The sequence below is a fragment of the Vicugna pacos genome, chromosome 19 (assembly GCF_048564905.1).
Source record: "Vicugna pacos chromosome 19, VicPac4, whole genome shotgun sequence".
NCBI classification, from domain to species: domain Eukaryota; kingdom Metazoa; phylum Chordata; class Mammalia; order Artiodactyla; family Camelidae; genus Vicugna; species Vicugna pacos.
Genome location: NC_133005.1, coordinates 45,250,909 through 45,272,740, shown reverse-complemented (window position 1 = coordinate 45,272,740; position 21,832 = coordinate 45,250,909). Strand labels below are relative to the sequence as shown.

Here is a 21,832-nt window from a genome sequence, read left to right as displayed (position 1 = left end):
ACACGTACAAACGGCCAGTAAGGGCACGAACTGCTGCGACGGTCGTTGCGAAGAAGCCCTGAGCCCACTGGTCTTCTTGCTGTTGGCAGTGATTTTGGATTTGCTATTTTTCCAGCTTTTACGGCACAGCTGGCCCTCTGTATCCATGGGCTCCACATCCATGGATTCAACCAACCATGGAATGAAAATATTTGAAAAAAATTCCAGGAATTTCCCAAAAGCAAAACCTGAATTTGCTGCCCACAGGCAACCATGTATGCAGCCCCGGCACCGTGTTTCGTGTCGTAAGTTAAAGTACACGGGAGAACGCGTGTGGGTTAGGTGCAAATGCTGTGCCATTTTATATAAGGGACTTGACTGTCTGGATGTTGGTATCTGCCAGGTGGTGTCCTGGAGTAACTTCCCCACAGATAGCGAAGGGTGACTGTGCATCGCAGGATAAAGCAAGTGGCCGTTAACATTGTCAGGAGCCAAGGTTCTCGGTGTAAGAGAAAGGAGACCAAGGATAAAGTCAGCAAAGTCAGGTAAACCCTCTGGCTTTCAGTTTGGATGAAGTGATCGTGTGAATCGGTGAAATAAATCTGAGATGGTCAGGAAGCACCTGCTCTGAAGCGCTGCTGCTCCTCGCTCTGCCCCGGACAACGCCCAGCTGTGCGGCGGCGGCGAGCGCCTCTCCGGATGCTGGTTTATAAATGCTACTTCTTGCTGGAGGAACGGCGGATCCAGACGTGAGGCAAGGCAAACCTGGGGTGTCCAGTGGGTCACAAAGCAAGGACGTGGCAGGAGCACCTAGGAACCGGCGGGGGGGTGGTGGTGCCCCTAGCCAGAGGGCAGAAGCAGTGATGCCTGCAGCTGCCCAAAAACACTGTGTAAAAATCTGTGCAGTCTTAGCCGTAGCGAGGAAATGAAGAACTCTCACGGCTTCGCTTGTCACTTCGGGATTTACCCAGGTCCTCATCTCTGGAATCTGTGAATAGTCACTCTCCCTGGCAACAAGGACTTTGCAGACCTGATGAAGGTAAGGACCTCGAGATGGGAGGTGATGCTGGACTACCTGGGGGCCCTAAATGCCATCACAGGGTTGTTGTAAGAGGGCCACGTGGGGACGGAGGCCAAGGTGGTTCTGGCTCTGAAGATGGAGGAGGGGCCGCAGGTCCAGGAGCGCAGCGCTCCAAACTGGAAGACGCGAGCACAAGCAACCCCCCAGGGTCTGGAGGGAGCCGGTCTCGCCTAACCTCTGACCCCAGGGGGGAAGAAGAGGGAGCGGGAAGAAACTTGCGCTGTGCAGCCACCGTTACAGCGGCCCCCGGAGACTCGGCGGGGACACCCAGCGGCCGGCGAACCAGCTCTGCTCTGACAGCCGGGAGTCAGGTGAGGGGTGAAGCCTCATTCTGGCCTTTTCTGTTGGCCTCTGTGTTACTTTCATGTTCCCACGTAGAGGCTTAAAACAACACAAATTTGTCAAAAATCTGTGCCAGTGGGCCAAGTTCAAGGTGTGGCCAGGGCTGGGGCCTCCAGGAGGCTCTGGGGAAGGTTTCCTGGCCTTTCCCGGCTCCCGTTGGGGGCCTGCGCTCTCGGCCCCTCCCTCCACCCGCAAAGCAGGTTAGCCTCTCCCAGCCTCCCTGCCCGACCTCCGCTGCGTCCTCGCGCCTCCTCCGGCTCTGGCCCTCCTGCTTCCTCCTTACAAGGGCCCCGTGATTACATGGACTGTCTGGGGTCCTCTCCCGTCTCAAGACCCTGGATCACATCTGCAGAGCACCTCCTGCCACATCTGTACAGATCTGGGGGGTTGGGACCTGGCGGACATCTCTGGGGGAGGGGCGCTGCCTGCCGACCACAGACCTGCCCTTGAGCCCTTGAGCCGCTCGGAGGCTCTGTTGACGAGGGAAAGCATTCCACCTGAGGAACATACGGAACGAGGGAATTGTGAGAGCGCCTTTCTGTGCGCCCTAAGGAAGGAATTTGGAAATGGCCAACAATGGAGGCTGATGGAGAGCTGTGTTTTTGCAGACCGCCTGCTGGTCAGAAGGGGAAAGGTCAGCTCCACGGTGAAGGAGCAGGCCGTCACACCTGAGCCCCGGATCAGGCTCAGATAACCGTGTGCGGGACATCCAGGAACTGCGAGCTCCCTGAGGCGACTCGGCTGCCCCCAGGGACGGGCCTGCAGCCCGGGTTCCAGGGCACGCGGGGCGCGGGGTACCAGACACGCCGCGAGGAAGCGACTGGACGGATTCCGCACAGTGGACCTGGCGTCTGTGCCAGGTCAGAGGCGGGCGGAATGTGGAGAGCAATTCAAGACGCCTTACAACCCGACGCAGCCTGGGGACCCTGTTTGGATCCAGATCTGAAAAACCGTACTGCAAAGAGACGGTTTTAGGAAAATTAAGGGCACTGAATGTAGACGAGCACTGGCGGATTCAAGAGGAACGCGGCTGGTTTCGCCAGGCGCCGCAGCGGCGTGGTGAGGTAAGCAAAGCGTGTTTCTGAGGGGGGCGCCTCCTGATAGAGCTACAGGTGGAGGCTGGTGGGGTCTGGGTGTTAAAACTGCACGTAGCAAAACGTGTAGCTGAAGCCCCGGGCAGCTGACGCCCGAGACACTGAAGTGCGGGCGAGGCTGCACCTGCCTCCGCTGCTTCCAGGTGTGCTCGGGGGTATTGGTGAGAACTAGCAGAGCGCTCCTGCCGAGAGAGGCCCTTGTCCGCCGTGCGGCCGGTTCTCCCGGGAGGCCTGCGGCTGCTGGCGGCGCGGCGCGGCGCGGCCCGCCTCTGCGTGCCCCCCGCGCGGCTCTGCGTGCCCCCCGGCCCGCCTCTGTGTGCCCCCTGCGGCTCTGCGTGCCCCCGCCGCTCTGCGCTGGTGTTTGTGGGCCTTAAAGACCCCCTGCCTTCTCAGCTCCTGCTGCTCAGTAAGGTGTTGAGCGTGAGAAGGAGCTTAAAAAGCAAGTCATAGTTCTGGGTGGGTGTGGAGAGGGGCCTGAGATGGTGGTGCCTGCCCGGCCGGAGGGCCTGGAGCCAGGGGTCAGGGTTCTGGGGCTGACGCCCGCATCGTCCTCTCCCGACGGCCCCAGGTGACCTTGGGGGAACCCTCCTCTGCCAAAGGAAGGGGTGCTCCCTGCTGGCCTCCCAGAGCCCCCAGTGAGATGCCACGGCCCTCTCACGGCTGAGGTCCCACCCACTCCATCTCTTCGAGCACCTTGGGGTGGGGGCTGCACTGTGTATCTCTGCCTTCCAGGACCTTGCTCTCAGCACGGTGTCAGTGTGGGTCAGCCATTCCCCATGGGTGCCTGGGCCTTGGAGGGGGCAGTCCAACACCCCCGTGGCCCCCACCATCGCCCAGCATGGTGCTTAAGGGGGCATGATTAATGGGGGGGGGGGCTTGTGCCTGCAGGTGTTACCCTGGCGGGACCCTCAATGGCCAAGCTGGCTGCCTGTCCAAGGAGGCACCTGATCAGGATAAACTGGTATCCCCTCATCTGAAGGACCTGCTGGGGCCTCAGGCCCAAGACCGTGAGCCCACCCCTGGGTGCGGGCTTGGTCGCCGTCCCCAGATGCCTCCAAGCACAGAGCACCCACCTGCACCCACACTGTGTCCAGGACCCCTGCCTGCCCTCAAGAACCAAGCAGCTGGGCCCCCCCCCCCAGCCACTCCCCCAGGGCCCTCTGAGGGTTGGCCAGGGGTGGGGGTCACTCTGCTTAAATATAGTGTTTCATAAAATCATGGTGGATTTGTCCATGAACAAGTCACCAAAGGAAGCGAGCTCTCACCCATATTTATTGGCACATGTCCCTGGTGGACGTGGAATAATGCCACATGTCACACGTTAAAAATTGTGTCACTGGTCTGAGTGAGGACACCTTCCGGAAAGACTATTATGACCAATAAAAGTCCATAGGAGGGTAAAGCAAAGCATATTTGTAATGGAGAAATCAATAGGTAATTTGCTCCAACAGTTCCCTTTAGGGAGGCTGGGTGGACTCACCGGGTCTCCACGCAGCTGCCTCCGGACGTGGCGCCACCTTTTGCTCAAAACCCGGGGCTGGGTCTGCACCCTGAGGAGGAGCAGCCTAGTGTGGGCGCAGGTTTGGGGGGCAGGGCTGGGGGCACCCTGGCTGGAGGGCAGTGGGGGGGGTGGGGGGCGGGGAAACCAGTGCACATGGAGGGCCAGGCTGCGTTCTGCTCCCGTGTTTGGGATGCTCACGATGGAGTGTGTCCACCCGGAGCCGTGCCCTGGGAGCTGCCGGCGCTGGAGGGCCAGAGGGAACCGTGACCCTGAACTGGGCCGCCCCCAGTGCTGCTGTCCCCCCAGCCCTCCTCCAGGTCCCTGGGTCACAGCTCACTCACTGCCCCAGACAAGCCTTGCTGCTGCCCGTGGGCAAGTGGAAGAGGTGGTCGTGGCTTTTGAGCTTCAAAAGCTGCGGCCCAGGTACCAGGCTGGGAGGGAGCTGTGCCTGTCTGAGTCTGATGTGCTCCTCCTTGGAGGAGATGGCGCACTTACAGCTGGAGGAGGGCGCGGGAGGGAGGTTCGGGACAGTGACAGACTCCCCATGGGGGCTGGGCTCTGAGAGCAGAGGAGCTGTTCACTCACGGGGCCTTGAGCCGGGAGAGCACCTAGTCTGTGGCGACGATGACGATGGTGGGGATGAACGCGGTGGCGGCAGCAGCTCATCCTGACTGTGGACTGAGCGCTTGCTGCGGGCCCGCTGCTGTCCCGAGTCCCTTACATCCAGGATCTGTTTAATGCTGCCAGTAAACCTGGGCGCAGGTCCCACAGTTAGCTTCATTTTCTGTACGAGGAAACTGAGGCACGAGGGGGCGGCTGGCTGTGCGGGGGCAGGAGCTCGGACCCAGTCCTGGCGCCGAGAGCAGACGGCCCCAGGGCACCGGAGCCCCAGGGCTGGGCCGCCGGGGCCCCTGCCTGCCCCTCCACCTCCTGTGCCCCCCGCCGCGCCCCAGGCCCCCCGGCGCCCGTCCTCGGAGGCGGACTGTCTGCGAGGATGGTGTCTCTCCCGAAGCCCAGGACGCTAGTCGGGAGGCGCTTTCTCGGGTGGAACACCTCGGGGGCTTTCTGGTCAAGATGGCGGAGTGGCGGGACCACGAGCGCGCCTCTCTTCGCGACTACAACGAAACCACAGCTGGCTGCTAAATGACCACTGAGAAAAGGCTGGAACCTGGCAAAAAAGATCTTCAGCTGGAAACATAAAGAGGGAACCACAGCAGGACGGTGAGAGGGGCGTGCTTGCATTATGATCGGGCCCCATACCCCCCAGAGGAGGGCAACCCACCGCTGAAGAATGATTAAGGCGCAGAGGCCCCCCCCCACAGGGGCGAGTTCTGAGCCCCACGTCAGGCTCCCTGGCCCGGGGTTCTGGCCTTGGGAGGAGGAGGAGACCCCAGGACATCTGGTTTTGAAGGCCAGTGGCGCCTAGCTCCAGGAGCCCCACCGGACTGGGGGAAACAGAGACCCCATTCTCTTGGGAAGCGCACACAGAATCTCACGTGCGCCAGGTCCAGGGGCAGAGGCAGTGATTTCATAGGAGCCTGGGCCGGATCTGCCTGCTGATTTTGGAGGATCTTCTGAGGCGGTGGGGATGGCTGCAGCTCACCCAGGGGGCATAAAAGCTGGTGGCAGACATTCCAGGAGTGTTCATCTTCATGAGCTTTCCTGGAGGCTGACATCTTGATTGGATCATTAGCACCAAGACCCAGCCTCACCCAGAAGCCTGTAGGCCTAGGGCTGGGATGCCTCAGGCCAAACAACATACTGAGTGGGAACAGCCCCACCCATCTGCAGACTTCCTGAGCCTCTAGACACGGCCCTGCCCACCAGAGGTCCAGGACCAAGCTCCACCCAGCAGTGGGCAGGCACCGGCCCCTCCTGCCAGGAACTCTGCATAAGCCTCTAGTCCAGCCTCACCCACCAGGGGCAGATACCAGAAATAAGAAAACAACATCCCAAAGGCTGTGGAAGGAATCCACAAACACAGGCCAGACTCTACACTGGGATTGGCTGGACCCTGGCCCTTGGGTGACTAGAGAGGAGTGCACTGCTGGGACACATTGGACGTCTCCCACAGAGGGCCATCTCTCCAAGGTCGAGACATGTAACTAACCTACCTAAAAATACAAATAGAATAACAGACAATATGAGGCAGCAGAGGAGTACCTTCCAGGCCAAGGCACAAGATAAAATCCCAGAAGAAGAAGTAAGTGATGAGGAGATAGGCAATTTATCCAAGAAAGAGTTGAGTAATGATGGTGAAGATGTTCAGAGAACTCAGGAGGAGTCTAGATGCACAGAGTGAAGTTTTTAGCAAAGAGCTGGAAAATATAGAGTATCCAGAGCTGAAGAATAAAACCACTGAAATGAACAACACACTAGGAGGAACCAAGAATAGACTGAATGAGGCAGAAGAACTGACCAATGAGCTAGAAGACAGATTAGTGGAAGTCACTACTGCAGAACAGAAAAAAGAATGAAAAGATATGAGGACAATTTAAGAGAACTCTGGGACACGAAGCACTCTCGTATTCGCATTACAGGGGTCCCAGAAAGAGAAGAGAGAAAGGACCTGAGAATATTTTGGAGAGATAATCACCAAAAATTTCCCCAACTTAGGAGGGGAAACAGTCATCCAAGTCCAGGAAGTGCGGAAAGTACCACACAGGATCAACCCAAGAGGAACACAACAAGGCACATAGTCACCCAACTGACAAAAGCTAAGGAGAAGGAGAAAATATTAACATCAGCAGGAGAAAAGCAACAAATAACACCCACGGGGGCTCCCGTAAGGCTATCAGCTGCTTTTTCAGCAGAAACTCTACAGCCCAGAAGGGAGCGGCACGATATATTTGAAGTGATGAAAGGGAAAAACTTACAACCAAGAATACTCTATCCAGCAAGGCTCGCGTTCAGATTTGATGGAGAAATCAAAATCTTCACAGATAAACAAAAGCTAAAAGAACTCAGCACCACCCAACCAGCTTTATGACAAATGTTAAAGGACCTTCTCATCAAATCATGAAAAAGAGAACGAAAAGAAGAGAAAAAAAAGACCTACAAAACAAACCCCAAACAATTAACAAAATGGCAATAAAAACATAGGTATGGATAATTACCTTAAATGTAAGTGGATTAAACACTCCAACCAAAAGACACAGACAGGCTGAATGGATACAAAGACAAGACCCATATACATGCCGTCTGCCAGAGACCCACTTCAGAGCGAGAGGCACCTGCAGGCTGAAGGTGAGGGGGTGGAAAAAGATATTCCATGCAGAGACCAAAAGAGAGCTGGTGCAGCAATACTTATATCAGGCAAAATTTGGACTTTAAAATAAAGACTATTACAAGAGCAAAAGGACACTACACAACGCTCGAGGGATCAATCCAAGAAGAAGATGTAGCAATTGTAAATATACATGCACCCAACACAGGAGCACCTCCACATATAAGGCAACCGTTAACAGACATAAAAGGAGAAATTGACAATAACACAATAACAGTGGGGGACCTAACACCCCTCTTACATCAGTGGACACGCCATCCAGGCAGAAAATCAATAAGGGAATACAGGCCCTAAAGGACACATTAAACCAGATCGACCTAATTGATACCTATAGAGCATTCTACCCAAAAGCAACAGGATACACATTCTTCTCAAGTGCACACAAAACATTCTCCAGAATCAGCCACATGCTGGCCCACAAAGAAGCCTCCGTAACTTTAAGAACACTGGAATTGTACCTACTGTCTTTTCTGACCACAACACTGTAAGGTTGGAAATCAACTACAAGAAAAAACTGCAAAAAACTGCAGACACGTGGAGGCCAAACAATGTGCTACTAAACCACCAACGGATCACTGGAGAAGTCAAAGAGGAAACCAGAAAGTACTCTGAGACTAATGAAAACAAAAACACAACAACCCAAAACCTCTGGGACGCAGCAAAGGCAGTTCTAAGAGGGAAGTTTATAGCGATACCAGCCCACCTTAGGAAACAAGGAAAATCTCAGGTCAACAACCTAGCCTCACACCTAAAGCAGCTGGAGAAAAACAAACAGAACCCAAAGTTAGTAGAAGAGAAGGAATCATAAAGATTAGAGCAGAAATAAATGAAATAAAATAAATGAAACAAAAAAAGTAGAAAAGATCAATGAAACTAAAAGTTGATTCTTCGCAAAGATAAGCAAAATTGATAAACCTTTAGCCAGAATCATCAAGAAAAAAAGGAAGAGGGCCCACATTAATAAAATCAGAAATGAAAAAGGAAAAGTTACAGCTGACACCACAGAAATTCAAGGGAACATAAAAGGATACTCTGAGCAAGTATATGCCAACCAGAAGGACAACGTACGAGAAATGGACAGCGTCTTAGGCACAACTTGCCAAGACTGAACCCGGAGGAAACAGACAATATGAACAGACGAATTATCAGCACTAAAACTGAATCAGTGACTGAAAAGCTCAACAAACAAAAGTCCAGGACCAGACGGCTTCACGGGTGAATTCCACCAAACATTTAGAGATGAGTGAACACCTGTCCTTCTGAAACTATTCCAAAAAGCTGCAGACGAACACTTCCAAACTCATTCTATGAGGCCATCATCACCCTGAAACCAAAATCAGACAAAGATATCACACAAAAAAATTACAGGCCAGTATCACTCATGAACATAGACACAGAAGTCCTCAACCAAACACTAGCAAGTTGACCCCAACAAGGCGTTGGAGGGTCACACACCATGACTAAGTGGGGTTGTTCCAGGGATACAAGTGTTGTCCAGTGTCTGTGAACAGTCAGTGTGACACACCATACTAACAAACTGGAGAGCAAAAGCCATATGATAATCCAAATAGATACAGAAAAAGCTTTTGATAAAATTCAACATCCATTTATGATAAAAACTCTCCTCCAGAAGATGGTCATAGAGGGAACACACCTCAACATCATAAAGGCCATATATGAAAAACCCACAGCTGACATCACACTTAATGGGGAAAAGCTGAAAGCATTTCCTCTAAGATTGGGAACTAGGCAAGGAAGCCCCCTCTCACCACTTTTATTCAACACGGTTTTGGAAGTCCTAGCCACGGCAACCAGAGAAAAGAAATGAAAGGAGTCCAAGCTGGAAAAGGAGAAGTAAGACTCTCACTGCAGATGACATGGCGCTATCACAGAAAACCCTAAAGGAGTGACCAGAAAACCACTAGAGCTCATCAATGAATTTGGTAACGTTGCAGGACACAAAGTTAATATACACAAATCAGCTGCATTTCTATGCACTAACAATGAAATAGCAGGAAAAGAAATTAAGGAAACCATCACGTACCATCGCAGCAAAACGGATAACATACCCAGGAGTAACCCTACCCAAGGGGGCAAAAGACCTGCACTCGGACACTGTAAGACGCCGATGAAGGAGACTGAAGACGACATAAACAAATGGAAAGATACACCGTGTTCTGGATCGGAAGAGTCAATATTGTTAAAATGTTCACACTACGCAAGGCAATACACAGATTCAATGCAATCCCTGTCAAATTACCAATGACATTTTCCACAGAGCTGGAACGAAAAATGTTAAAATTTGTATGGAAACACGAAAGACCACAAATAGCCAAAACAATCGTGAAAAACAAGAACAGAGCCGGGGGAATCACACTCCCTGACTTCAGACTATACTACAAAGCTACAGTGGTCAAAACAATACGGTACTGGCACAAACACAGACACCTAGATCAATGGGGCAGGATAGAAAGTCCAGAAATAAACCCATGCCCTATGGGCAAGTACTCTGCGACAAGGGAGGCAGGAATGTACAATGGAGGAAAGACAGTCTCTTCAGTAAGTGGTGCTGGGAAAACTGGACAGCTGCCTGTGAAAGACTGAAATGAGAACATTCTCTAACTCCATATACAAAAATAAATTCAAAATGGATTAAAGACCTAAGAGTAAGACCAGATACTATAAAACTCCCAGAGGAAAACACAGGCAGAACACGCTTGGACATAAATCACGGCAATATACTTTCTTGGGACCAGCTCCTAGAGTAATGGAAATAAAGGCAAAAATGAACAACAGGATATAATTAAACTTAGAAGATTTTGCACAGCTAAGGAAACCATCAACAAAATGAAAAGAAAACCTACGCAATGGGAGAAAATGTTTGCAAATGATGCAACTGAAAAGGGACTAATTTCCAAGATATATAAACAGCTTATACACCTTAATTAAAAAAAAAACAACCCAATCCAAAAATGGGCAAAGACCTAGACATCTTTCCAAAGAAAGAAGACATTCAATGGCCAAGAAGCACATGAAAAGATGCTCAGTATCACTAATTATCAGAGAAATGCAAATCAGAACTACAATGAGATATCACCTCACACCAGCCAGAATGGCCATCAGTAAAAAGTCTACAAATGATAAATGCTGAAGAGGGTGCGGGGAAACGGGAGCCCTCCTGCACTGTTGGTGGGAATGTAAATTAGGGCAGCCACTATGGAAAATAGTATATGGAGGTTCCTTAAAAAACTAAAAATAGACTTACCATATGATCCAGCAATCCCACTCCTGAGCATATACCCGGAGGAAAATATAACCCCAAAAGACACATACGCCCCAACATTCATAGCAGCACTATTTACGATAGCCAAGACATGGAAACAGCCCAAATGTCCGTCAGTAGGTGACTGGATAAAAAAGATAATACACACACACATATACATACACACAATGGAATACTACTCAACCACAAAAAGGATAAAATAATGCCATTTGCAGCAACATGGATGGACCTGGGGATCATCATTCTAAGTGAAGTAAGCCCGAAAGAGAAAGAAGAATGCCATATATTGCTTATATGTGGAATCTAAAAAAAAGGGACACAAATGAACTTATCTACAAAATAGAAACAGACTCATAGACATAGAGAACAAACTTATGGTTACCAGAGGGTAAAGGGGGTGAGAAGGGATAAACTGCACCTCTTGGGGAGGGAGGGAAGTGCTCGCTTTCTTGATTGTGGCGGTGGTTTCACTGGTGTGTACGTCTGTTAAAGTTCATCAGATTGTACACTGAAATATGTGTAGTTTACTGGACAGGAACCAGACCATAATAAAGGTGTTAAAAAATATGATGGAACATCTTGCCTTAACAGACTTTAAACAGAAATTTTAGAGGAACGCCCTGTATGGAAAATAAAAAACAAAACAGAAATGAAAGAAAAATGGAGAAAGTGTGGCACCAGCTGCTGAATCCCACTGAGGACATAGCGATCTGTGACTTGTGGGGACCACGTGGCTGTGTGTGCTTTCAGCTCAAATTTAAAAGCTTATTTTAAAGTTTACGTACTGTAAGATTCACTTGTGAATTTTCACATTGCTTAGAGCTCTGTGTCCACCACCACGACACTGGAGGGCTCCCCCAGCTCCCTTGTGCACCACTTCGTGACCCAACCTTCCCCATCCCCAGTATTTCTTAAGATTGTCCATGATCTCAATACCAAAACCTTAGATAAAGACAGTATGGGAAAGGAAATAGGCCTAAATTGCTCAGAAAAATACATGAGAAATCTTCAGGTATTAGCAATACAAGTCCTGCAACATATTAAAACCAGATACTCCTCCGTGACTGAATTGGATTCATCTCAGGAACCAAGGATGGCTTAACATTAGACAGTCTCCTAGCGAGATTCCCCCCTGTAAGAGATTAGAGGGAAGTGGGCTTTCAGGGAGAAGACGGGAGAGTTCTCCCTTGGGGGTGGGGTGGGTGGCAGGTCAGGCCTGCAGAGTCCCTGGGGGTCACGTGGCCAGTCCCTGACAGGCTGGGCACAGACCTTTGCCCTTGGATGAGTGCCTGCCCCTGGGGGTCGCGGGCACTGAACCAGACCAGCATTTCTGTTAAATCTGTCCTGGGGCATGTGGTGGGCAGAGCCTGGGGTGCCTGGCAGGAAGTGTGGTGAGCACCCACCTTCACCACAGTGACCATGCCTTCGTTGGTGATGGGGTCTGTGCGGATGCTGAAGTGGCCCGAGGGGTCCCCGCTGATGATGCGGTAGACAGCATTCCAGTTCGGGGAGTGGGGCTGATCTCGGTCCATCACGGTGAGGTTGGCGACCACTGTCTCCACCCGGTTTTCAGGGACTTCCCCTGCATACTGCCAAGTGTAAGAAAAGAGAACATTATGCTCCCACATGGAAGCCTAGAGAGGTCAGATTCTCTGCCAACCCCCGGGGAGGTGCTCTCTGCCTCTAGCTGCTCCCAGACATGGTGATTCCCATGGGTGGGCCCAGCCCATGTCCATGTAGACGAGGTGGCATTTCTAGAGGGCTCTGCTTCCTCTGGCTGAGGCTGAGCAAGGCCTGAGGCTCATCTGTACATATCCACCTCCAAACTAAGCCCTGCACACGCACACACATGCACGCAGACACAGACACAGACACACGCAGACACGCACACACACACGCAGACATACATACACAGACACATATACACAAATGCACACACGCAGACACGCACAGACACATGCACATACAGACACGCACACACATGCAGACACACATATGCACACATGCAAGACATACGCACACAGGCACATGCACACATGCAGATGCACACATGCACAGACATGCACAGACACATGCACACACAGAGACACGCACACACATGCAGAAACGCACACACGTGCAAACACATGCGGACACACATACACAGACACACACAGACACATGCAGACATGCCCACACGCACAGATGCACACACATGCAGACATGTCCACACAAGCACACACGTGCAGACACACGCACACACATGCCAGGTCTCTCTCCTAGATCCCTTCTAGCCTCTCCCATGTGCGGCTGGGGACCCATCAAAATGCCCAGGGCTTCCAGGAGACCACGAGGATGTGCTTGCAAGTTGGGAGATGAACAGTAGAGGGGTGGCAGCTGCACAGGGCTTCCTGAGCCACATCACCTCTGGGCTCTTGCCCGCCCCGTGGTCCCAGCACAGGCCTGGGGCCTGGGGTCAGCAGCGGCAGATGTGCAGATGACCAAACATGGAGCCTCAGCCCTTTTCCTGCCACAGCACAGTGAGGGCTGCAGCCACGCCTCCATAAGTGTGGCTCACGTGGAGCGACAGTTACACGTAGGCAAAGCCTGTGTGTGTGTGTGTGTGTGTGTGTGTGTGTGTGTGTGTGTGCGTGCATGGGGTGGGGGACGTCGGTGTTGGTGCTGAGGTGATGATAGAAATCTGAGCACCTCTTACCAGGTGCAGATCACTGCCTTGCAGATGTGGCCCCGCTCAGAAGGGCCCCGAGCTTGCTTTTTGCTTTGCTGTCACCATCTGGAAATTCTTGATAATTTGTGAATGAGGACCCTGCATTCTTATGTTGCATCAGGCCCCGCAAATTGTGTGGCCAGTGCTGTCACTGTGCAGAGGGCACAAAACCTGGAGACAAAGTCTGGACGGACGTCTAGGGATCTCTGGTTGTATTCACAGCAGTGCGGCCCTTGACGGTTACCAGGGGCCCCTCTGTGCCGGGCCTCCGCCCACTGTTCCTCAGGGGAATCCTGTTCTTACATTTTACAGATGAAGAAACAGAAACAAGAAAGGTTACGAGACCTTGGGGGCCACAAAGGGATGGGGAGAAGGAGGTGATGTGTCCTGCAGATTCTCCCAGACCACCAGTGCTGTGTTTAGTGAGCATCTCCTGTGAGCGAGGCCGGGGGACGCGGAGATCACAGCCCCGCGGATAACGGCGTTCAGGGGAAGATGGTCCAGGCGGTGCAGACGTGGATGAATGAATGAACGAGTGAATGAACATGCAGGCAGCCGTGATCAGAGCCTCGGTGTACGTGCACAGGAAAGGGGGAGGCTCGCCCGTCCCCAGCAGGAGAAGCGCGAGGGGGGCTGAGAGCGCACCGCTCCTCGGGCGTGGGGCAGGGTTCCAGGTCAATCCCGGGCGGGAGTGCAGCCCTTTATCTGTATTTCAGAGGCTCCGAAGTTGTTCTTTAGCCAGCGTCCTGGCCCTGACTCAATTCTGGACGAAGCCCCGCAGCCTGGCCGCTCAGGGCCCGTGTGCGGAGGGCCTGTCTGTCACCTGACGCCGTGAGCCTTCAGACCCCAGGACCATCACCTCGTCAGCAAGAAAAACTGCATCTGTCCTAAGTGGGATCTTGTGCAGCGGGACCGCTGCTGTCTGGGACGGTGGCCCACAGCCGCTGTTCCCCCCGCAGGACAAGGTTCTCCTGTGGGATTGGGAGGACAGTGCTGCTGCCCCTCCAGTTTACCCTGTGGGGACAGACCCCCGACCCCATCCTCTTGCTCCCGACAGTGGTCGGGGCGGGGAACTGGCTGCCAGGTGCCCAGGTCGGGCTTCTCAGAGGCGCTTGGAGAAGACAAGCCGGGCCCTGGAGGGGAGGCGTCCATGCCCAGGGGGGTGGCAGCCGGCTCTTCCCTCGGTCAGACACCTGTCGAGCCCTCCCAGCCAGGCCCTGGAGACTCAGCAGGGGGCAGGCAGACGGCGCTCTGCCCTTGGGAGCTGATGTCCTTGCTGGACGGTGAGGCTCCATGTCACAGCCTCAGGGTGCCCGCCAGAGGGACAGCAGGGCTACTCAGCCCGATGGCTGGATCCAGCCAGGCCTGAAGCCAGATCCTAGGCGTTTTCAGCATCTGTGAGGTGCGGGGATTCTCTCTACGTTGCAGGCCAGTGTAGTGGATGTCAGTTACGCTGCCGTCTCCAGCACCTTCTGAATTCGGTTCTTTATTTTCCGGGAACTTGGTTTCTCATCCTGCTCCTCAGTCACGACCTGGTCGGGTGGTCTAGAATCTGGCGGTGAGACACGCCTGCACGACTGACTCAGGAGAGAGGCGAGAGGCCTTGTGGCACCTGCAGTGGCGGAAGGCAGGTGGTCGCACCTTGTCCGGTGCTGGGGGGGATCTGTGGTGTCCGCACCTGGCGGTGGCAGTGGGTGGGGGCTCTGCCAGGAGCACCCAACCCTTGGATTTGGCAGCTTCCGTCTCTGCTTAAACAGCTGGGGTGGATTCTGCTGCTCACCTGGGACCCCCGTCCCTTACAGCTGAGTTTCGGGTGCACCTTCTGGGGGGGCGGCACGCCCGGCGAGGGCCCTCACGCCGGTCCCCCGAGGACCACAGGCTGGTGCTTTGACGGCGTGGGGAGAGTAGTGTGTCCCTGAGTCCGATTCCTTCCAACTTCTAGGTGAAGTTTATTTGAAAAGTCCATTTTAATTCATGCACATTTAATAAAGGTTCACAAAGGAGGCCTTAAGCTGGTAAGTCTGGTCTAGGATTTTCTTACTAACCTTCCCCTAGCCATAATGAGTTTTAAATTTAATTTTGGGGGGTTTTCAGGCACAGGGGAAGCCTCTCTCCTGCCCCATGGGACGCAAAGGCGGGTATTTGGGGAAGGATGGATCTTAAGAGCGTTGGGACGGAGTTTCTCGCCCCTCCAGCGATCCCCGCGTGCCCCCGTCCCGAGGGCCCCCACCCTGAGGGCAGATTTCCTGTCCACGCCAGGGCCGTCCAAGCACAACCCCAGCTGGGCGGCAGACACGCACGCGGCTCCCAGGGGAAGGTCACGGTAGCACAGAGGCGGCTGTGGGTGAGGACAGCAAGGCCCCTCCGCTGGGCCGAGGGCCCCGGAATGAGTCTGTGCACACGCGAGACCCGTGGCCCCGGCTTCTGCGGGAAAACCTGCAGTGGTGGTGCTGCTCCGACATTCCCACAGCTTTCATTTTTGTTTCTTTTGTTTTCAGTTTGTTGTTTGCAGTTTCCACGGCTCTTCTCCTCTTGTTCCCCCGCCCCTGGGGCCTCTGAGCCCCTTCTCTCGCTCCTCTTTTAACTTTTCTGCCCCACGTGGGCCCCGGGGGCCACGCAGCTGGGGCTCTGGAGAGAGGAGGGTCCTGACCGCAGGGACATCAGCCTGAGGGGGACAGAGGCGTCGGGAGCAGGACTGTGAGGTGGGGACAGCGCGACATTCTGATGATTTTAATTTCTGAAAGTCAGTTTTCTACCCAGTGAAACAATGACGGTTTCTGTTGGTTTCTGAGTGTGGAATCAGAGCTGATCGGTGGGACTGGAGGCTCGTGACCAGAGGGACCTGGGGGCCGGCTTTGTTCCTCCCCCCATAGGGAGGAGATGTGGCCAGCAGCCCCCGGAGCCCCCGCAGCCGTGCGAGCAGGGGAGTGGCGCCAGGTCCGGGAAGGGACCCAGCCGTTAGCTGAAGAATAACTTGAAGTTCCCCCTCCCCGTTTGGTGCTCAGCGGGCTTGATGGCTCCCTTTCCAGAAAGGGAGGGCTCCTGGCCTCACTGAGGACCTGCCCATGTTCCAAGCAGCTTGCACAGACGGCTGGTTTCTGCCCGGAGTGGAATTGTTACGAATAACAGAGCAGAGGGACAACAGCCCCGTCACCTGTCTTACTGAGCGAGTCTCCCTGAATGCGGGTGCCCGCTGGGTGACTGGCCTCCAGGGATGCGCCCCATCAGGCAGGAACCGGTGTCCCTCACCTTACAGACGAAGGACCCAAGGCACAGAGAGCTCTGGAGCCTGCGGAAGGTCAGTGTGGGAGCCAGGGAGTCTGGCCCTAGCACCCCGCCCCCGGCTCCGCCGTCTGCGTGGGGCCCGAGGAAACCGTCACCACCCCCACGTGAAGATCGCTGCAAGGGCCTCCCGGGAAGTGGCCCAGCCCGGCGGCATGGTGGGCGGTGATGTCAGGTGGGGGCGGGGGCACCGGTTCTTGGAGCAGCGGCTCCAGCGAGCTGTTCACGGCAGAGGTCTGCACCCAGCGTCCACGCACCACGAAGGGCACTGAGGCCGTTCCAGTTCTGAGACACCATGTCCTCACCCTCCGGAGCTCATGCTGGGCCGCAGCTTCCCCCTTCTCACCAGTTTATGGAAGTAGTTGAAAAGCTGAGATCGGGGACTCCCAGGGCTCCGGCCAGATGGGGCCACTGTTGGGCTGGAGGGGCCCGGCGGCCAGTCCCCCGGGGGGTACCGGGGCGGCCACGGTGCGTCTAAGCCCCAGAGCTGAGGCTGGCCCTCCGCCCGGCCGCTCCGAGGATGGCACCGCGTACACCGTCCCAAGAAGAACCTCAAAATGTGGGGGCCGCGACCCGCGGTGCCCCGAATCACTGCCCCTGGCCTGAGCCGTGTTTCACCCCTTGCGGGAGTGACCCACGTGGACCCTGGCTGAGCAGGCGCAGGGCGGGGTGCCTGTCACCCTCTCGCCCCTCTTCAGCGGACCTGGAGGGGAGCCATGAGCTCAGCCCTGCTTTTCTCTAACACTTAGCTTCCTTTCATTTGTGCTTACCTGGGGGTAGACTGTAGCCTTAAACTGCAGCACGATGTTCCGTAAGGACCACCCCACCCTTTTGTAACAGATGAGGAGAAGGCACGAGTGCTTCGGCACCTCTGCTGTGAGGCCCTCACCGCTGGAGCAGCGCTGGGACTATCTGCCCAGCGCCCTGTGATGGGGGCCGGGTGCCACCCGCCGCAGGTTTGGGGCGGAGAACAAGCTTCCTGTAGGTCAGGGGACGCTCGGCCTCCACCCGTCCCGCGGGGACACCTCACAGCGTGTGGTCCTGGGACATTAGCAGTCCTGTCCCCACGAGCGCACGCCGCTGCCCCCCAGGTCTGACTATGCTGAGGCCGCACCTCAGTCAGGGCCCCGTGTGGTCCTCCGGCCGGGGATGTGGGGCGGAGGTGGGGCGGCGTCTCCGGGAAGACGCTGAGCCCTTCGGGAGGCCTGGAGAAGCGCCCTTCTGAACAGCCCGGGGGGGGGGGCGGCAGGACGGCCAGGGGCGCGGGCTGTGCCGCCCTACCTTCCCCGGGGTGTGCTCCGGCACTTCCGTGGGCCAAATGCAAATTTCGCCCCCAGCCTCGGTGTACTTCCTGGGCTGTGGTTTCCAGAGAAGTGTGAGGGCCAAGGGACTCCTTGCTGAGTATCTTCCTTCCCCTCGTGCAGACGCCGCAGTGCAGAGGGGCAGACACGAGAGCCGAGAGCTTCACGCCACCGGAAGGTTAGCCCCCCCTTCCTCACGGCCTGCAGGACCCGGCCCCTCTGGGGGGTCAGCGGTGGGCGGCGGGGCTGAGCGTGGCTGAGGTGCAGAAGGGCGGCGAAGCTCAGACAAGCAGGAAGAGGCACCTGAAGCCAAGCCGTCAAAGCCAGGCCAGCGCTGGGGAACGTGGGCCTGCCCGCAGGAGCTCGGTGTCGGGGCAGCCTCGGGGCCCCTTCCTGGAGCTGCAGGGGGTGGGGGAAGGAGGTGCTGGCAGGTGCAGAGGACATGGGGGCTGGGAAGGCAAGGATGCCCCGTCTCAGAAGACACATCTAGGGTCTCAGAGGACAGGGGTGTGGTGCAAAGCTGGGGCCTGAGGGTGCAGATGAGGGTTCAGCTCCATCTCACTGCGTGACCTTGACAGCCCGGATGGACCCTCTGGGCCTCAGCTGTCTCTGGTACGCAGGGGTAGCAGCCTTTTTCCTGACAACTGCCAGGGCCAGTCAGAAAAGCCCCCTTAGGAAATACACTCAGAAGCACTTGGACGGAGGGCTGTAGGGCACCAACTGGCCCCCGAGCAGCTCGGAGAGGAGCCCGCGGGCGCGTCTGCCGGGAGCAGTGGGTGCGCAGCTGACGGTGCCCAGGGGTCCGCGCGCTGGCCACTCTCCTGTTCCTGCAACTTTTCCATGAGCTTGAAGTTACTTCTAAACACACATTGAAATAAAATTCCAAGTCTGTTGAGAATCTGCACATACAGAAAGGTCTCCAAGACATACCAGGAGCAGAAAAGACAAAAACAACGCAAGGGGTGGGGCGAAAACACAAGGTAGAGGCCGGGGCGCCGTCTCAGACTACGATGTCTTACACCTTTAAGTTCCTGTACTGTGTGTGTGAATTACCTAGTCAAAACCTCAGATTAATTCTTAGAAAGAGACAACAATTAAATAGAGCAGGTGATGCAATGAAAATTTGTTCATGAACGTTCCAAAGGGTCCAAGCTGAGAATGAAAGGACCCAGACGGGAGGGGCCTGTCGGCTGAGCTGAGGCAACAAGGTGCCTCCCGGGGCGTTACACCCGGATGGGAGACTCTGGAGAACACGTGTCCTGTGCGACTTCATTCACGTGACGTCCGAGAATGGGCGTCGGAGGAGGGGCTGCCCTGGGGGACGGGCGTGGGGTGGCCGCTGGCCAGAGGGAATTTTCACTCGAAATTTGTGCCGCATGCTGTAAGGACCTCAGACCTCACTGTTCACTGCTTCCCTCATTTCCAGACTCACTGGGACGCTGGCCCTAAGCCTTCCCTGCCACTGCCCACTGCCCACTGCCCCCTGCCCCCTGGAGCAAACAGAACGGAAGCCATCCCCCCTCACCAGTGGGCAGGGGCCTGAGCTGCGATCTGCCATCCATCCACCAGATGGCGCTGTGTCCCCACGGTCGAGGCCGCTGTGCCACCTCCAGGGACAGCCCTCCCCGGCCTGGTCCAGCAGGACCCAGAGATGGGGCTCTGGGATGCGGGATGCGGAGAGGGGGCAGGCGGGGACGTGGGACTCAGGGGGGGTGGGGCCAGGAAGCAGGGTTGCAGAGATGTGGGGGGATGCTTGGACGCTGTGCGGGGCTCATTGCCAGGGGCTCTGACCTGTGAGGGGCCTTCGCTGCAGGCCGACCCACCCACCAGGAGCAGCAGGGGTCTCCTCTCTGTCCACCCACCTCCCTTCCCCTGGCCCCCCCCCACTGCGGCGTGAGAGTGCAGCTTCTGGGGTCCAGTCCCAGCTGCTTCCACTCATGGGCTGTGTGGCTTTGGCCAGGGACTTAGCCTCTCTGAGCCTTGGCAGCCTCCTCCATGCCTGGGCCTGACCCTCCCAGAGGCTGACCGGGAGGCCCTGGCCCGTGCTGGGGCGGGGGGAGCTGCACAGCTTGGCTTGAGCTCTAGTTCTTACTGTTTCTGTTCCTGCTGTCACTCCCTCATCCAGTGGGCACTCAGCGGCCTGGCCCCCGGGGCGGAGCGGGTGTCGCTCGGAGATGGTGACCCTGAGATCCTGGATGCCTGCGGCCTCAACCTCCCAGCACCACCCCGGGAGCCCTCACTGACCCTCTCCCCTGCCCCCGCACCTGCCGTGTTTCTGGACGGGCACCCGCGGGGTGGGCATGCATCCGCACTGTCAGCCCCCAACCCCACCCCAGGGGGTGACCCCGAAAGAGGTGGCTGAGGTCCTCACAGCTGCTCAGGAGATAAGGGAGCTCAGGGTGGGGGACGGGGAGGGGCTTCCCCTGGCAGCGGGATCAGGGCCGGGTCCCCAGCGCAGAGCTTGGGGCCCACCAGCAGCGGGCACAGCGGGTGTGAGCAGCGACCCCCTTGCCGCATTTCCCTCCTGCTGGCGGTGGGCCCTGGAGGGCCAGCTAAGGCTAAGTTCCTGCTGCAGGGACCTGCCCTGTCCCCAGCTCCACCCGGGTGTCCCCAGCAGGTCCCACCACGCACACGGCCACACGCACACCCCAAAGTGTCCGAGTCTGCAGCCTCTCCAGGAGCCTGAACCCCAGGGGTCTGCTCCTCCGGATTCAGCAGGAGTGTCCAGCACGCTGTGTCCTGGGAGCCTCTCAAGTCATTAGCCAGGTTCAGGATCGGGGAGTCGCCGTGCCGGTTTGGCGCCCCCGCCCCGCGTGGGCCAGCTCCCAGCAGAGCCTCTGACACCTGGACCTCCACTCCTGCCCAGGGCCTTCGTTACTGCCATCTGTCAAGCTCCCTCCCTCAGACAGCAGCGTGGAGAGAAGCCGCCCGAACACCACTGAACTACCGTGCGGCCACAGACGCTGTGGGGACACTGACCGTGCTCGCCATGAACTCCGGCGGGTTGTCGTTCACGTCTGTTACGGTGATAATGGCGGTGGCTGTGTTGGAGAGGCCGTAGTTAAGGTTTCCTTCCATGTCTGTGGCCTGAACAATGACCGTGTACTGCTGAACTTTCTAGAAGGGGACAAAGGGGAAAGAACAGTGCATCAGTGTGGGTTTTAGTTTACAGGCTGTTTATAGTTTCTTCAGAGACACATAGTCCCCAGGATGGAGTCAGCTGCAGCTGGGTCCCCTTCCTGGTGTGGGGGCTGCTGGCTGCAGGGCTCTCGGGGGATGACCCGGCAGTGGGTGACAGGGTCTGCTGCCTCGTCTCGGCGGCCCGGCTTCCAACGGTGTAGATCAAGGCAGGAAGGAGGGGGGATGCGGGACCACACAGCACCGCCATGGGGTTGCAAAACCAGGGATGGACAGTTTGCCAGAGAGACAACCCCACACACGTGTATCTGGAAAACTTCCTTTCTTTAGCATGCTCCGGGTCAAGTTCAGCTGCAGGCCAGAAATTCAAGCAGGAAAAGGAAAGACGAGCCTCTCCTCCCTCTTTGCAGTGCACAGATGCAAGCACCTTCGTGTCCGACCGCAGCCTGGGAGGAGCGGCGGCTGTCCAGACGCAGGTGTGAGCTTTAAGACGCAAGTGAACCTGGGTGGGAGAGGAAGGCACCAAAGGAGCCTCCCCGCCCTCCTCCATCCAAGCCTTGCCCGGAGTCCTCGGGTGCGGGAGCCCCGAGCCAGCAGAGGCGGCCTTTCCGCACAGCTGCTCTGAGCCAGGGCCCCAGGAGCTGCGCTGTGACAGGTAGGACAGGCCTGGTGGGCACCTCTCTCCTGGGACCACAGCACCCCCCCCCAACCCGGCACCGTTAGGGAGGGAGGATTCTGGAGTCCAGGGCAGAAAGGGACCTTCTGAAATGCCTCCAGGGGATGAATTATCCCAAGTGCTGCTCCTCTGGGAGCTTCAGGGAAAAGTCCAACTTCCCAG

At 56.1% G+C, this 21,832-nt stretch overlaps 1 protein-coding gene across 1 annotated transcript in view; it reads right to left on the bottom strand.

Annotated features, from left to right (window-relative positions):
- The window catches only part of CDH4 (cadherin 4), a 159,582-nt gene that overhangs the window by 10,123 nt on the left and 127,627 nt on the right, over positions 1–21,832 (bottom strand). The window contains exons 10-11 of the mRNA XM_072943536.1: positions 20,836–20,973; positions 11,970–12,155 (exon numbers count right to left, since the gene is read on the bottom strand). Of these exons, the coding sequence (XP_072799637.1) occupies positions 11,970–12,155; positions 20,836–20,973 (324 nt within the window). The remainder of the gene's footprint in view (positions 1–11,969; positions 12,156–20,835; positions 20,974–21,832) is intronic.